The 16828-nt window shown below is 38.4% G+C and overlaps 1 protein-coding gene across 7 annotated transcripts in view; it reads left to right on the top strand.

The window, feature by feature from the left end:
• The window catches only part of RBM33 (RNA binding motif protein 33), a 131340-nt gene extending 126549 nt beyond the window's left edge, over nt 1-4791 (top strand). For all 7 annotated transcript variants that reach the window (XM_058180395.1, XM_058180394.1, XM_058180397.1 and 4 more), the window contains one exon: nt 2160-4791. Coding sequence is in view for 5 of the 7 variants with exons in the window: in XM_058180394.1 (XP_058036377.1) it covers nt 2160-2208 (49 nt within the window). In the remaining 2 variants the exon portion in view is untranslated. The remainder of the gene's footprint in view (nt 1-2159) is intronic.
• The last annotated feature ends 12037 nt before the right edge of the window (nt 4792-16828 follow it).

The following is a 16828-nucleotide window of genomic DNA, read 5'->3' as shown; positions in this document are numbered from 1 at the left end:
TAAATACTAAAGTACAGCATTAAAAATTTATTTTTTAACCATTATATAAAGACCTATTATCTTGAGATTGGAGAAGTGTTTAATATAGACCTGATTCGTCATACTGATGATCATACTGAAAACAAGCCTTGGGCCTCTGTGTTCAGTTCTTTCTTTCTTTATGTCTCACTACACATTTTTCCACAGTGATATCTGTCTTTAAGCCACAGTTTTCCATGGCATCATTTTATGTACAATTATGTTTTGTGTTAGGGGGTCTCCAAATTTGGCAACATTAAAGCTTGTGGACTTCAGTCCTCAGAATTCCTTAGCCAGCTATGCTCAGTCAGCATAGCTATGCTGGCTGAGAAATTCTAGGAGCTGAAATCCACAAGTCTTTAAGCTACCAAGTTTGGAGACCCGTGTTTTGTGTCATGATTTGTAAGCAGAATATAAAGAGGATTCAAATTCTGGAAACTATAGTTTTAACAAGCCAGTGTCTCCGTGAAAAAGTTTGACTAAACTGGGTCCAGAATATCTGAAGAACTTTCTTGCCCCAATGGGTTGTGTTCTGGCAGAAGAGGCCAACTGCAGATTCTGACAGCCAAGGAATCTTGGCTGATCGGCTCTAGGAAAATAGCCTTTTCCACTGTGGCCCCCACACTTTGGAATTTATCCTGTCACCAGAGGTGAGATCCACCCACCCCCTTTTTTCTGGTCTTCCTGACTCTGGTGGTAGGTGTGGAGAAACTTTAGGGTGGAGGTGGCTGTGCAGTTGTAGAAGAAGGCAACAACTCTGTCCTGTGCGAGCTCTTGGGGTTTTTTATTCCATTTAATTTTTGAGGGGTCCTTGGTGCTCTGAGCTTGTTTGTTTTTTTTGCAGACGTTTCATTACCCAAACTAGATAACATCATCAGTGCTAGCAAGAAGTGCTGTTTGCTGTCAGTTTATACCCTGGTGACTTGCTTGTCTGTGAGGGTTGGGGTGGTCTTAGGGATTCTTTGTTTGGGTTCTTTGCCAGTTCCTTGATTGTAGGTCTGTAGTTAACCTTGGAGTTAATCTACGCTGATCTGTGTGCCGATTACTGCTGGAGAGATGCTGGAGTCTTTTGCTCTTTCGGGCTGGTTGATTGTCTCTTTTGCATAGTCTGTAGATGTTGCTCATATCTATGTGTCTATTGATGGCTGATTTGTCAGAGTGACAGTCTTCTAGAAATTCCCTGGCATTTTTGGACTTGACCTGGTCTAGGATTGTCGTATTTTCCCAATTGAAACTATGGTTAAATCTGTCTATATCAGGGGTGGGTTCTACTTACCTTTAATACCAGTTCGCAACAGGACCATGTGCATGTGCGTGTGCAGAAGCTTCCTGATGATGTCCAGGTCAACGGGCAGAACCTCCCACCGGTTTTACTACCAATTCTTACGAACTGGTCCGAACCGGAGACAACCCATCACTGATCTATATGTTGTGAAATTAAAGAATTTTTGTCATGTCTTCTGATTGCCAGTTGGTGTTCATGGATGCGTTTAGCCAATCCTCTGCCTGTTTGTCCTATGTAGTGGTTGTTGCAGTTCTTACGTTGTATGTTGTAGATGACTCGTGTTTTGTCTTCTGGGGTTGCTAGGTCTTTTGGTTTGCTTAGGATGTTTTGAAGGGAGTTGTTGAGATATTCTTTATGTATGGCAGTGTATCTCTTTTTAGGGTTTGTGAAGGTTGTGCTGTATCGGGTTGAATGGTCAGGGACTTTTTGATAAAATTGCGTGGGTATCCATTTGTTGGAATGTGTTGAATAGTAATGAAACATCTGCAAGAAAGCAAGCAACCTCAGAGAGCATTTAAGGACCCCACATTTCAACCCTGAGCTACAAATATTCTCCTTAATTGGTATTTAATTTTTGTAATTTTAACTATTCCTACATTTATAGTTGCTTTTATACTTCTATTTTTATTGCATTGTAAGCTGTCCAGAGTTGACATCGGCAGCATATAAATCAATCAATTAATCAGTGACAGTGAAACAACTCAATCTTTTTATAGTTTGAGGAATACTGACTTAGAAAACTTAGCTCTCTCTGAACTATGCCTAAAATGGGGAGAAAGTGTGTAACTAAGTAAGTTCCTTATTCATTCAAAAAATACATCTGTCTTAAATCATTATCCATTCATCTTTCTTCCAGGCACATGATAGATCTTTCCCATATCAACGTTGCACTGATAGTGGAGTGACCACTCGGCATAAGTTGTCTTAAAATACAGGAGGTCATGGAAGAAGTCAGAAGGGTAGAATCTCCCTGTAATTTCTGGTGCCAGCTTTGCAGACTCCTTCTGAAACTTCAAAGTTACTCTGTGACAGCTGCTGACGACAACCACAACCTTACTACAAATGGAAGTTGGATTACAAGAGTGAAAACTATCTGTATGGAACATACAGAACTACAGATCTCATATGTGAATAGTATACACGGATATTTTTAGGCAATATGCTGTGTGATCACAATGTCTTGGATCAAAAGAACTTTGACTCTTGAAAATAATTTTTGTAAAGTTTTCTTCTTAGAAAAGAATATTTGATAATGGTTGCCCTTATCTTCAGTGTGGGATGTTGAAATCAGAATGCACCCATAATCTACTGTTTGTAGCTAAGCATATAGATGCCTATAATACAGAATAAATGTTGAGCCATATAATTTAATGGATTTTAAAAATAGTTAAGGGATGTTAAATGTAATTGTTGCACATAAAGTATACCTCTCAGTATTCCTAACATTTCTTACTAACCCTATTTTGGACAAATTGTCTCCCCAGTTGATGTCCTTACCTAAGAAGGATGCTCGTGTTCAGGTTCCAAAGTCTTGGAGTAGCAGGTCTTTCAGCCTTCTCTCTTTCTTAGAGGGCTTGTATGGCCAGGAAATCACTAGGGGTTGCTAGTATGAGAAAGTTACATATTCAGGAAGAGCAGGTCCATTTTTCTTAGGCTTTTGGGGAAGTGAGTTACTGGTGTTGAGCTTCTTATTTTAATTATTTTTGGCAGTAGAGTCTGCCAAATCGCACTCATAGTGCTATTCCCACACCGTCTGGTGAATTCTGAAGACATTTCCTCTCAGATTTTATTTTACACTAAATAAACTTTCCTTCAGAAAAAGACACTTTACGGCACCATTCCCTGCTTCCTTTGATTTGTGAGAATTCCTTTTATTAGAAATCTTAGACATCTACTCAATGTTTATACACTTCAGGCCAATAAGCATAGAACAAATAAGGATTATAAGTTACTTTTAAAAATAGTTAAGGGATGTTCTTTCAGGACTGCAGGTCATGTGACATTGGGAAGTAGTGATGTTCCTTTTCTAAGTATTCAGAAACATTCTGTAAAAACAAAAAGGCTTTTAAAGCTGCGTTCTTGGTTAAGAACATGTGGGAATCAGCAATAAAGATATAAAAACACATCATCTTTTAAAGACAAAGCTATTTTTTTTCCTACTGGTAATACTTACAGCTATAGCATTTTGGTATAGTGTAGGGTGTGAAGATATTTTAAGATATTTTAGACATTTTAATGGTAGTAAAAAACATCTTCATCTTTGCGAAGTATAGCTTAAATTTGACTATACAAGAGAGGTCTTTATTATTTACAGCTCTAAATTTAAGTTTGTTTTTTAAAAAAACACTTGGGATTTTAATTGATCCCAGGCTAGTTTTTCTGTGCTTAGAATTGTGTTAAAAACACAATTCAGAGGAGAGAGAGAGAGTGGGAGGGAGAGATAGAGGAAGTATTATATCTTTGTCCATCCCAGGATATGATATCATTTTTCCACAAAGATTGCTATTTAGGATTTATCATTTAAAGTAGTGTGTGTTTTTTTTTTTAAAAAATGTCTTCACCACATAGCTCAGATACAGCTTAAATGCAACAATGCCTGCCAGAGAGGGAATTTTATAATGCCCAACCTCCAGGGAAGTTTTCATTTCTTATGTCAACAGATCTTTGATTAGGCTGGATGACCTTCAAAACAGTTTAGGGTATTTTGAGGACAGTGTTTAATGCATTTAAGGCGTACAGCTTGGGGAATCTTCTGTGGTGCTGCATTTAAAATAATGGTGTGGACTTTCGTATGTTTTGTTTAAGGCCCATCTCATACACATAATAATGGCAAGTGTCTTGTGGGGGTATAATAAGCTCACCATCTTGGTAGAGGGGAATTCTCTGGGATAAGGGGAAGAGGAGGAGGAGGAGGAAGAAGAAGAAGAAGAAGTGATTTTTTTTTCTCTGTCTTCGTAGTAAGCAGAAGGAAATCTGTCCTATTGTTTATGGGCATCAGATCTCTCACTTGAATTGTCTATAGATACTACAATACCTCAACTGATTAATACTAAATTAGTACTGAGTTTGACATGATCACAGTAACATTGGTCCCTAATTTTGATATGCCTTCCACAAAAGCTAATCACCGTAAGAATAGGAGAGAGCCTGTTCTTTCCACAATGCTTCCTGAACTATCTCCACATCTTTGGTAGAAGATCTGTTGCAACCATTATCTTGTTCTTTCTTTATCATGTGTTATTTTAAAGATGCAAAATGCAGCCACAGCATTTAATATATTGTGTAAATACAAGACTTTAAAACAAATTTAAATGAAGCTGTTCACATATTACTAATTTAGTTACACAAAAGCTTATTTGGTGGGATGGGGAGGAATGCAGTTGTGTTGTTTTATCAGAGTTGAATGAAAATGGTTCCATGTTGCTGTTATTATTGCTATTATTATTTGTGTAACTCTTCTGTTTTTATAAAGATGCCAGTTAAGTCAATACATGTATCTTGACCTGTGTATTATTTGTTCTGAAACTTCGAAAGCATACATTTGGTATGGATGTTTAGTCGGTGACCACTGTGTGTGGAAACTTTTTTCTCTTATAGAGATAATTTTATTTAATTTGGCAACATTTTCCAAGTCAGTTTAGTTTTTTTACCCATGCCAATGATAAATACAGTCAAGTTAAGTGTGATGCTGAATATTAATAATTTTATAGTTCAAAGCTAAATGGCCACTATCATATTCATTAATTCATGCACTTTTAACATTCATTTTGAACAAGGTTGGATAATTTTAACTTCATAAGAAATTAAAGATAGTCCTGTAATGATGTTATTATCCAAATAAAAATGAGGGTGATTTTCTCTTGGTTTAGCGCTCATGAGAAGATTACAGAATATCATCTCTATATAGCTATTTGTGTTTTACACTTCTCCAGATTTTCAAAAGTTGTTCTAAAATGAAAGGAGGGATGTTTAGCAGAAGTCAAATTTATAATTATTAGAAATAAATTTATAGGGCTAGGACCCTAAAACATACAGAGAGAGCCAGACTGTATAGAGATGGATGCACCAACTATTTGTAGATTGTATCAAACTCGGTTGTTTGAACAATTGAACCGCTGTTGACCGAGTATTGTCCTTTACCTCTAAATGCTGGTATGAATTATGTGGCAAGAATATAGACCATTGTTGAAGAGACCGAGTATGAATTACATAACAACGAAGCCTTGTATATCAATTTATTTATTTATTTATTTATTTATTTTATTTTATTTTATTTATGCTTCATATTTCTAGACTACCCATCCCCCTTAAAGAGTGAGTTTAGAGTGAACTAATCAGCTTTGTAGGAAAATGCCAGCATAGCATGACATTTCTCCTTCATTCTTCTGTGGTTTCTTGTTTTTCCAAAGGTGGCCCAAATGGTGAAATTAAGGGATTGCTGTATTTCTTGTCAGCAACTGACTTTAAATGGTATAAATGAATATTTCATCACGAAAAGGGCTTACACACCAAACATAGCAATCACAGAAGAAATGAAAACATGATCTTACCTTTGACACCTTTCAAAATAAGAAGTGATGCTGGAAACTCTTCATAGTTGATCCAAAGGAATTTTAGGAGTTATTAATCCTGTAGAAGTATTTACTTGAACCAAGAAGTCAAATTAATTACACTATCTCAGAGATACATCTTTAGATGTTAGTTTACTTATTCTATTTATCTGATATAGCCCCGTTTCAATTTTCATGGTTTTATTCATGAACTCTATCTTTTATTTGGTGGCACTTTTTAGATCTTTTTATGGGCATTCCTTAGTATTAGGAAAACTAATAAGACAGGCTTCCTATCCACAACTTTCCAGTGTAGATTCTTAATATCTTTTCATTAACTAGGCTGTCAGTATAATATACATATGGATGGGCTTCTTCTTTTCTTCCCCCCCCCCACCCTCTTTAAATGCCTTTCTGCCTTTCTTACTGTCTTCTGAGCTTTATTTTTCAGCAGCCATTTTGGACAAAAAGAAGGGTTGGAGAATTCTTTTAATGGCATCCAAGGTAGCGCAGTTGGCTTTTAAAGCCATAACATACCTCTGAGGTTGAGGTATATCTGAATTAAGGTCACCACAAAATAGCAAAGACCCATACTGTTTACCAAAGTATTGCATTTGTGAAGTATTGCAAACTATTTTCAATCCTAAGGATTTTGTGGAAAGTTTATTGTAACCTATTTATTATATATATATATATCTATTTAATAACTTATTACTGGTATGGGCCTTGGGCCCTAATGTATGGAACATTGATTCATATTGGATCTCATGTATGCCAGCGTTTGGTATAAATCTGGTTGGGAAGGATCATTTTTAATTGTAATATTCAAAGGATATATTCCAGTTTCCATATTCATCTTTGGTAGTGTGCTGCCCCTTTTTCTGTTATGTGAGATGTTTGGTTGAGAATGTTTTAAAAAAATGATAAAACTCAGTGTTGCTCTTTGCCATTGGTTTAAAAACATTGCTCCCCAAAAGAAGAGAATGGGTTAACCTTTCCCTCACGGGAGAAAATTCTTAATGAAAAATCTTTAATGTTCTCTGGCAAACTGGTAAGCAGGATCCCCAGAGCCAGTGATATTAACTAGATCATCCAGCTGAATGCTATAGTTTTTCCTTAATTTAATAATACAGAAAATGTGTTGATTTGTTGAAATTATTGTTAAGAGTAAAATTGTACAGTTAATCTGCTTGATTTACATGCATAATGCTGTTCTGTTCTGTGAAGCATGTTTTATTTCCTCTCCCATTTTATGTACCTGAAAATGAAGATTTATTTTTATGTAATGGCATAATTTTTCTTTCAGATATAGGGGATAGAATTCATTCCTGATTCTTTTCCTGTGCTTAACTTCAAAATAATTTTTTTTTTTTAACAGGTGGAACTACTGCATCAGACCCATTCCTTTACAGGACACCTTCAATTTTTCATATCTTATTCAACATTATCTGTCTATCTATCTATCTATCTATCTATCTATCTATCTATCTATCTATCTATCTATCTATCTATCATCTATTTATCTCAGCAGTTGGCTTAATTTTAAATCATGCTTATGACACTTCCAATTATGATTTTTCATCCATTGGGCTTTCTTTCTTTCTTTCTTTCTTTCTTTCTTTCTTTCTTTCTTTCTTTCTTTCTTTCTTTCTTTCTCTTCCTTCCCTCCCTCCCTCTTTAGGGATAAAAATATCCTATGACTAAAGCTGAATTGCCTGTTCAATCCTTATTGAGTTAAGGGAATTGTTTATGGAACTTGGGCCCAATTTTTTTGTATGTGACTAGCATGGCATAAAGCAGGAACATATTCCATTTCAAGGGCATTTCTAGGCTTGGCATAGTTTGTTGAGGGGTTGGACCTATTTGGAGAGGGTAGTTTCAGAATTGTAAGAAGGAAAATGTGCACATTGAGCATTTGCAAACTTTTCTCCCAAAAAATGTATTAAAAAAGAGCATTTTTACCTTGTCATTTTTAGATGCTAAAATGAGGTCTGTATGACTTTGAATGGAAAGCGTAGCCTTTCTTTCTCTCGTATGACAATGTTCTAATTGTCACTGGTGATCTGAAGTGCCATATTGCAAACCCGACATTCAGTTTAGTTCTAGAACAGAGTTTCTTAACCTTAGCAACTTTAAGATGGGTGAACTTCAATTCCCAGAATAAAGGGACTTGAAGTCCACACTTCTTAAAGTTTTTCTAACAGTCTCAAACACTGTTCTAAAGTGTCTTGTGCCTCATGTTAAAATAGTCCATTGATTCATTTCCCCTTCACTTCCTGGTTCTTAAGCCCCATTAGTGTTTCACTTCGTGGCATTTTTGCATTCAAGTAAATTATTTCGTTACACCATAGCAAGCAGCCATTACTTATCTTCACTTGTCAGAGGCACTAACCATATCTCAAAATATCTGCAATCAGATCTACATTCTTAAATTCTGTTCTTTCAGCAAATAATAAAGTCACAATTAGAAGGATTAGTGGTTTATATCTAGCATCCAGTCTAGATACATGAGGATTGTAACATTTGAGAACTAGAGTCCAGGCATATCGGAGACCCCAGGTTGAGAAAGGTTGTTCTTAGAGATTCATCTTTTTTACAACAAACCCATCAAATTGTGTGACTGCTATCTTTAACATCAGTGACCAGCAAGTTGGGTGATTAAAAGAGCTAGGAAGAGCTGTTGGGTGATTAAAAGAGCTAGGAAGGAAACTTAGAAGTCTTCTGGTCCAACCATCACCTCAAGCAGGACACGCCATTCCAGATAAATGGCTGTCCAAAATTTTCTTATATATCTCCAGTGAGGGAGAAAATTTCTCTTTTTGATCTCCCCTTGATTAGATTCCATCCATATGCTTCTTGTTTAGAAATCCATTGGCTAGTTTCATTAATGGGCCATCATATACCAATATAGGCATGTGCAAATTTCATCAAATTTAGACCATCCCAGAGAATTCCAGAATATTCTCTTTCCCTCCAGATCGTGCCACACATCTGGACCATAACATTCCTTTTTCTTTTGGAACAGAGGTTGGAACCCCTTGTACAACTTCTGGTGAAGTAGATATATATCTGAAAACCACTGAACTGCTCCCAGGATTGGCATGGTTTAGGGCAGGGGTCTCGAACCTTGGCAACTTTAAGATTTGTGGACTACAACTCCCAGAATTCCTCAGCCAGTTTTGCTTTGCTGGCTGAGGAACTCTGGGAGTTGAAGTCCACAAGTCTTAAAGTTGTCAAGGTTGGAGAACCCTGGTTTGGGGGGGGAAACATTCTGGATTCTCTGGAGCTGTCTGTTCCAAATAATGAATTTTACATATACCTAAACGGAAGGTGTTTCTCCCTTCTTGATGTGTGGACTTGAAACTTCTTAACCTACACTAATATTTTTCCTTTACAGGCTTTCTCCTTTTTTAGGAACGATTTATATTTCAGACAACTGGATAATCTATTTAATAAGAGTTTATTTATGTTTGTTTTTCCTTCTCTCTAAAGTGGTACCTGTTCCAGCAGAACCCCTTACTACTAATCTTTTCCTTTTTCCAGGCTCTTCTAGTTTTCTCTGAGTGGTAGTAATAGCTTGGTAATAGTTGTCGTGTAGCAATAGTGTCAGACTTGTGAAACTTTGCTTACTGTTACTGAGTGTGATCCTTCCTAACCTGTAATGTTGTGAAATACTGGATATGCCTATATAGAACCAGAAATGCTGTTCCAATGTGTTTTGCTTTAATCTGGACTGTGATATGTTTGCTGGGACAAATGCAGTAAGATCTGTCGTGCTAGTGACTCAGTGGGGGAGTGGGTGGTTAGGGGTGTATGGCCTCATGTTTTGACAGCATTCGCTAGCCAAATCACTTTACAACTCATGTTGTGAGATGTAGTCTTTGTGCATTTTATATGCCCTTTGTTTTCTTGCTTTAGAACCATTGTCTACAAGAGTTTGTTGTTACACTGTAGAAACTTGCTTTACAAATCTATGATTCATGATTTTCATGCTTATAAACTGATTCAGTTAACTGTGCTTTTCAACCTACACACTGTACTTGAAATGGGTAAATAAAAAGGATTTATTTTTAATCTCTTGTGTTGTGGAATTTTGTTGAAAACTTTCTTAAATGTGGTTTGCTTTTTCATGATGTAAATATAAGTATTCCTAAGCTGTTCTAGTATATTCCTAAACATTGAGCATTCAGTTATTAACTGCTATATCCTAAAAGCTGCCGTCTCTCTCGGCTTCCTGTCCCCTTCCTCCTGCATTGACGATTTTCCTTTTTTCCAACTGATGATGCAAATGGACCTGAGCAGCAGAAAATTAGCACATCGAAAAGGCCATCGTGGTTGTAAATGAGGCTTCGGGATGACAGATAGCCAGCTGCTCTGAGGTGTCCTGATTGAACCTAATTGCCAAGTAATAATTGCCTCCTGCAAAAGAGGAACTGGACTCTTGTGCTGAATGTAGCTGATGAAGGCCTTCTGAGATGGAGAGGCCTGGAGTGGTTCACAGCATGGATTGTGTTTGCAGCTCTTCTGGCTTAAGCTGGTGCCTGGCTTTACTTCATTATGACTAGAAAGCTGCTGTTGTAATGAACTCTTATCAAGTGTTATGAATTGTGCTGTGGGATAGTTATTCACTCTCCTAAATTAAGACCAAGGCACTCTTCTTAGTTTTCAGGTCAAGATTTTCTTGATGGGTTGGTTGATTGATCAACCCCAAAGGAGTCTAGATGATGTATAAAATATTAAAACTTAATAATAAGAACATATTAACATCTGACTCTGGACCCCCACACACACACACCTCTGGTGATCCTAAAATAGAGGTATGAAGTCTATTTCCAAGACTAGAAAAGCACCAGGCCCAGATGGAATAACTTCTTGCTTGAAAGTCTGTGTTGATCAACTGACCCTCATCTTCACCTGCATAAAACATTGCCTTACTATGTTTTACTTGCTTCAAACATGCTATTATAATCCCATTGCCTAAGAAACCCTCTATCAAGGAGCTGAATGACTACAAACCTGGAGAATTTGGAGTGTAACCTCAGTTTATCCACCTATTGACTTAGCATCAAGGCTGGTTTAAGACTAACCACAGACCAGCTATGGTGTCCCTCAAGGAAAAAACAAACTAGTGCCATGAGACAGAAATGAGAATGATCTCTGGCACACCTTCAAACCAAACTTAACCGCTTTGCTTAGCAATGGACGTTCTGGTCTCAATTCTTGTCATACGTTGAGGACTACCTGCATTAATATTTGTCTATATCAAATCTTAAACTGCGGGTTTAAATTATCCTCAAGGGATAATTTGGGCGTATCCTGAGGGTGATTGAACAAGTGGCTTATTTGCGACTCAAAGATCCAGTTTGGGAATACCACAGCTGGGATGCATGTAGAACAAGACTTTGTGTGTGTGTGTGTGTGTATGGGGAGAATGTGTGTGTGTGTGTTATTATTATTATTATTATTATTTGAGATTGGGAAGCCTAAAACCCCATCTTTTATTTCCCCCAAAAAACATTCCTCTATGAGGTGGGTTGGGTTGTCTAACAGTGTAACAGAGTTGGATGGGATCTTGGAGGTCTTCTAATCCAACCCCTTGTTCAAGCATGGGACTCTATACCATTCCAGACAAATGGCTGTCCAGTTTCTTCTTGAAAACCTCCATTGTTGGAGCACCCACAACTTACGAATGCAACCCCTTACCACTTATTAATTGTTCTGTCAGAAAATTTCTCCTTATTTCTAGCTACCTAACTGAGGTAACTAGAAAATCACATTTTTCTGCTTTGTAGCCCAGCGTCTTTTTTTAGCCCACTATCCCAATTAGCTCTCTTCATGCATATTTGCTTTTATAAGGACAAATATTACTGAACTTTCAACAGCCCGCTTTGAGGCCTGTTGATGGAGTAGGTTTTTGGACTTCTGTAAAATTCACTGCCCTACAGACTAGAGATCTGTTCTTGCATGTGGGTGTATATTGGTGTGAAGAGAAGAGGACAACTAGCAACAAAGATGCTGAAAGTACATGAATAGACGCTGAAATGCATTTCAACACCAAGCCGCTCCACTTTTACTGTTCGCAGCACGGCTGATCAGGGGTTTGTTGACTAAGATTTGTGCAGACATGCTCTAAAGCCACTAGAGGTCTCCTTTGTTCCACTGATAAAGGCCATTCTTGTTCTTGTTTGCTTTTAGAAAGGCCATGGAAGACCGCCTGGGTTCCATAACATCAAATCCCCTCCCCTTTTCTGTTTACTATCTGCCCCCTGAGGAGAAATGCAGGGAGCTCAAAAGCTTTCCCCTGATGTGGTTGGCCTTTAGAAAGAGAATGGTGGCTGTTGATTTTGGCAGTTGTACAGGAAGGGGCTTCTGAAGGACACTCAATTGTTTAGATCTCAAGTGCACCTGCCCCAAGAATCTCTCCTTAAAATTCAGATTTCTGGGTATTGGGCTCTTTGTTTTTAAAGTCAACTTAGGGATACACTGGGGTGAGGGAGGAATTCTGAAATGCATGGCAAAGAACAACTCTGAACAAATTTGTAACAGCATCCACGTTGCAGAAAAGTGATAGAAGTAATTTCCCTCTCTTTTACACACATACACAAAACCAAGTATTGTGAGAAATTAGGTTCAGCCACTAAATGTAAAAATGCATTGCAAGTGCAAATTGTTAGCAACCCAAAATTGAAATGGGCAGCCATATAGAAAAAAGCGAGAGAGAGAGAGAGAGAATGAGAGAGATGATAGACAGACAGACAGATGACAGATGATGGATGGATGGATGGATGGATGGATGGATGGATGGATGGATGGATGGATAGATAGATAGATAGATAGATAGATAGATAGATAGATGATAGATAGATGATGTTAGATAGATATTTTTTCTACAATATTTCCATTGACAAAAATGGAAATAATGTAGAAGGCACACTGGCGGATAACATTTATTGCATTGAGTTATCCTGCAGTAAATTGTACCGCTGTTAGTTGACTGTGGCAAAATGGCTTTGGCGAGATGGCCATGGCAAGATGGCCATGGCTAGTTAGTCTAGACCTGACAGTCTAAATGCTACTGTGATGCTTATTAAAAGAGGGCTGGTCCCATTTACAGAATGCTACTCAGTGGTTACTCATGAGGGCTATCTTATATATCAAAACAATAAAAGAAGCCCATGCCCTATTTTGTGAAATTCATGGATCTTCATAGCAACTCTTCAATTCTTATGCCATTTATGCCATAGTTCCTTAAGTGTCATCAAGAATCCCTTTCACCATTTCCTGGGTTTACTGCTCCTTTCTCTGAGGTTTCTGCTTCACCCTGCCTGACACTAGAGCTACCTGCCAGCTGAAGAATTTCTTCAAAAGCCAAGAGCTCCTGTTCAGTCTCCCACTTAGCCAGCCTGCCTCTATTTATGAATCTGGCATGGTGGTTCAGTGACTTGAAGATGCTGGATTTGTCCAAAAAAGGTCAACTCTCCACTTTTCAACTACTCCAGAAGTTCAAGCCCTAGCACCATATGACAATGAGCTCCTGTCACTCACCTCAACTTAGCAGTTCAAAAGCACACATTATTTTTTTTTTCTTTTTATGACCCTGTGATCCCTTTATTTGGGGTGGAGTCAGGGAAACTGGGAATAGCTCAGTGTTTACTGACTGGATGCCCTTCCTGACACCTATGTGGAGTACACAGCAGATATTTTCTCTTTGTGTCCCGATGGAGAAACATCTGCCACTACCTAGGATTGGATCTCGACCTTCTGAATTTCACCCCGAGGCCAACATGCTGCTCTCCAAAAAGCATGGAAATGCAAGTAGATAAATAGGTCCCACTCCAGTGGGAAGCTAACAGCACTTTGTGAGAAACTAGATGGCACCAGTCTTGTCCAAATGCAAGATGAAATCAATGGAGAAAAGCCCTGGATGACACCGACACTCCCACAAAACATCGCTAGCCACTCTGTGCGTGGAACTAATTTGTCTCCAGTGGTGCACTCTGGATAGCATGCGAGTGGGAATTAAATAACAAGTGATCTTAGGCAGCTGAACTGCTCTGTAATAACATTGTAGACTCCCTGGCTCTTGATGTACAAATGCGATATGCTGAATAGAATAGAATAGAATAGAATAGAATAGAATAGAATAGAATGGAATGGAATGGAATGGAATGGAATGGAAGGGAAGGGAAGGGAATGGAATGGAATGGAATGGAATGGAATGGAATGGAATGGAATGGAATTTTTTTATTGGCCAAGTGTGATTGGACACACAAGGAATTTGTCTTGGTGCATATGCTCGCAGTGTACATAAAAGAAAAGATACCTTCATCAAGGTACAACATTTACAACACAAATGATGGTCAATATATCAATATAAATCATAAGGATTACCAGCAACAAAGTTACAGTCATACAGTCATAAGTGGAAGGAGATGGTGATGGGAACGATGAGAAGATTAATAGTAGTGCAGATTTAGTAAATAGTTTGACAGTGTTGAGGGAATTATTTGTTTAGCAGAGTGATGGCCTTCGGGGAAAAACTGTTCTTGTGTCTAGTTGTTCTGGTGTACAGTGCTCTATAGCATCGTTTTGAGGGTAGGAGTTGAAACAGTTTATGTCCTGGATGTGAGGGATCTGTAAATATTTTCACAGCCCTCTTTTTGATTCGTGCAGTATACAGGTCCTCAATGGAAGGCAGGTTGGTAGCAATTATTTTTTCTGCAGTTCTAATTATCCTCTGAAGTCTGTATGAGGCCTTCATTCAGACACCTCCCATATGTACAGTGAAGGAGATGAGAGTTGCATATGCCATCCATCTCTGAAATGCAGAATTGTGATCCCAATGGTTGGCGATGTTCACCGCAAGAAACTCATGAACGCCAATGTTTTCCACTGATGAATTAGGAACTAAGTGGCCTTAAAGTGAATCCATGGATCTAAGCAAAAGGACAATGGGGAACTTTTGTGTGGAACAGTCTCTAGTTTGCCCAGCGACCGCTGCATCTTTTCTCATTTGGATCCCCTCCATACAGCTGGTGCTTCAAATTCCTTACCAGCTTTGGGTGAGGCTACTCCACAGCATAATCCACACCCACCTTATCAACAAAATGTCATTTGAAATATCCAGCTTAGCTCTCAGAAGTTTGGAAAATGGCACCTGGGCAGATTTTACCACTAGCATGACTGATAATGGGAGAACTTTATGATGCCTGTGTAGACATTAGAGAAGGTGTTATCAATCACTCAAGGGTTCCTATAGGCCACAGCAACCACACCCCTAAATGTACATAGTTTAAACTCAGAGTTTATAACTGCAGATGTATTAACAACATTCCGGACTCAGAGATTTTAAAACCTTAATGATATTGACTCAGTACTGGGAGAACAAGGAAGAGCTTTAATAGGCTCAAAGACCATCTCTTTGAACGTAGAAAATTCCCCCCGAGAGATTCCCCCTTGAAGGTAGATTGTGAGTCCTAAAATTCTTCACATTCACATTCTGGAAGAAGAAGAAGAAGAGCAGAGAGATTTGAAATTTGCTTTCCTTCCTTCCTTCCTTCCTTCCTTCCTTCCTTCCTTCCTTCCTTCCTTCCTTCCTTCCTTCCTTCCTTCCTTCCTCTCTCTTTCTTTTCTTTTCTTTTCTTTTCCTTTCTTTTCTTTTTTTAATTCTTAGCTGGACTTCCTCTTCAGGTTGAATTGTGGAACGTCCATGAACCCATCTGTGCTTGGCATGAATCTGAGCACCAGTGGCATATTGTTTTATCTATATATTTTCATATTTATATTTGAGTATTGGGGCCCCAGACCAGGTGGCAAAGCCAGGTCTTCTAGCCCTTATCAAAAGTCAGAAGGGTGGGTGCAGATCTCACCTCGGGGGACATGGTGTTTCAAAGAATAGAATAGAATAGAACAGAATTTTTTATTGGCCAAGTGTGATTGGACACACAAGGAATTTGTCTTGGTGCATATGCTCTCAGTGTACATAAAAGAAAAGATACGTTCATCAAGGTACAACATTTACAACACAATTGATGGTCAATATATCAATATAAATCATAAGGATTGCCAGCAACAAAGTTACAGTCATACAGTCATAAGTGGAAAGAGACTGGTGATGGGAACGATGAGAAGATTAATAGTAGGCAGATTTAGTAAATAGTTTGACAGTGTTGAGGGAATTATTTGTTTAGCAGAGTGATGGCCTTCGGGAAAAAACTGTTCTTGTGTCGAGTTGTTCTGATGTGCAGTGCTCTATAGCATCGTTTTGAGGGTAGGAGTTGAAACAGTTTATGTCCAGGATGTGAGGGATCTGTAAATATTTTCATGGCCCTCTTCTTGATTCGTGCAGTATACAGGTCCTCAATGGAAGGCAGGTTGGTAGCAATTATTTTTTCTGCAGTTCTAATTATCCTCTGAAGTCTGTGTCGTTGGGTTGCAGAACCGAACCAGACAGTTATAGAGGTGCAAATGACAGGCTCAATAAGGGCAGAAGCCATGGTAAAAAATACTCTTTTCCTGGATCCTATCAATTAAAATTTCTTCTCAGATGGGCTCTCTAGCATGCCCTCTCTGCCAGGTGCAGCAGGCCAAACCTATCCCATTTTAATACCTTAAAACTATGATGTGCTTGGTTTGTTTGTTTTAGCTTCTCTTTAGCTAAAGCTATCCATTATGGCTTGCTGCAACCATAGCTTTAATGTGTTATGTGAACTAGACAGATAGCTATGCATATATTAAATCAACAAACTGATGTAGAACGTGACTCCTGATCCCATCAGATACGTTTATTATGGCGGTTTCCAACAAGGAATTAAGCTACGGTATATCTAAGGATGTTGGCTAGAATGAGGGAAGTCAATAAACCCATATTAAATGATGTCGTGTCCCACTCCTCCGCTGACGGCCGGGTCAGGGAAATCCGAATCAGGCTTGCCTCTGCAGCTCTGCCCAAAGTCCTAGCACGGGGAAGCCTTGT

This window comes from Ahaetulla prasina, chromosome 4 (genome assembly GCF_028640845.1).
Source record: "Ahaetulla prasina isolate Xishuangbanna chromosome 4, ASM2864084v1, whole genome shotgun sequence".
Lineage (NCBI taxonomy): Eukaryota > Metazoa > Chordata > Lepidosauria > Squamata > Colubridae > Ahaetulla > Ahaetulla prasina.
This window is presented reverse-complemented; position numbering and strand designations above follow the sequence as displayed.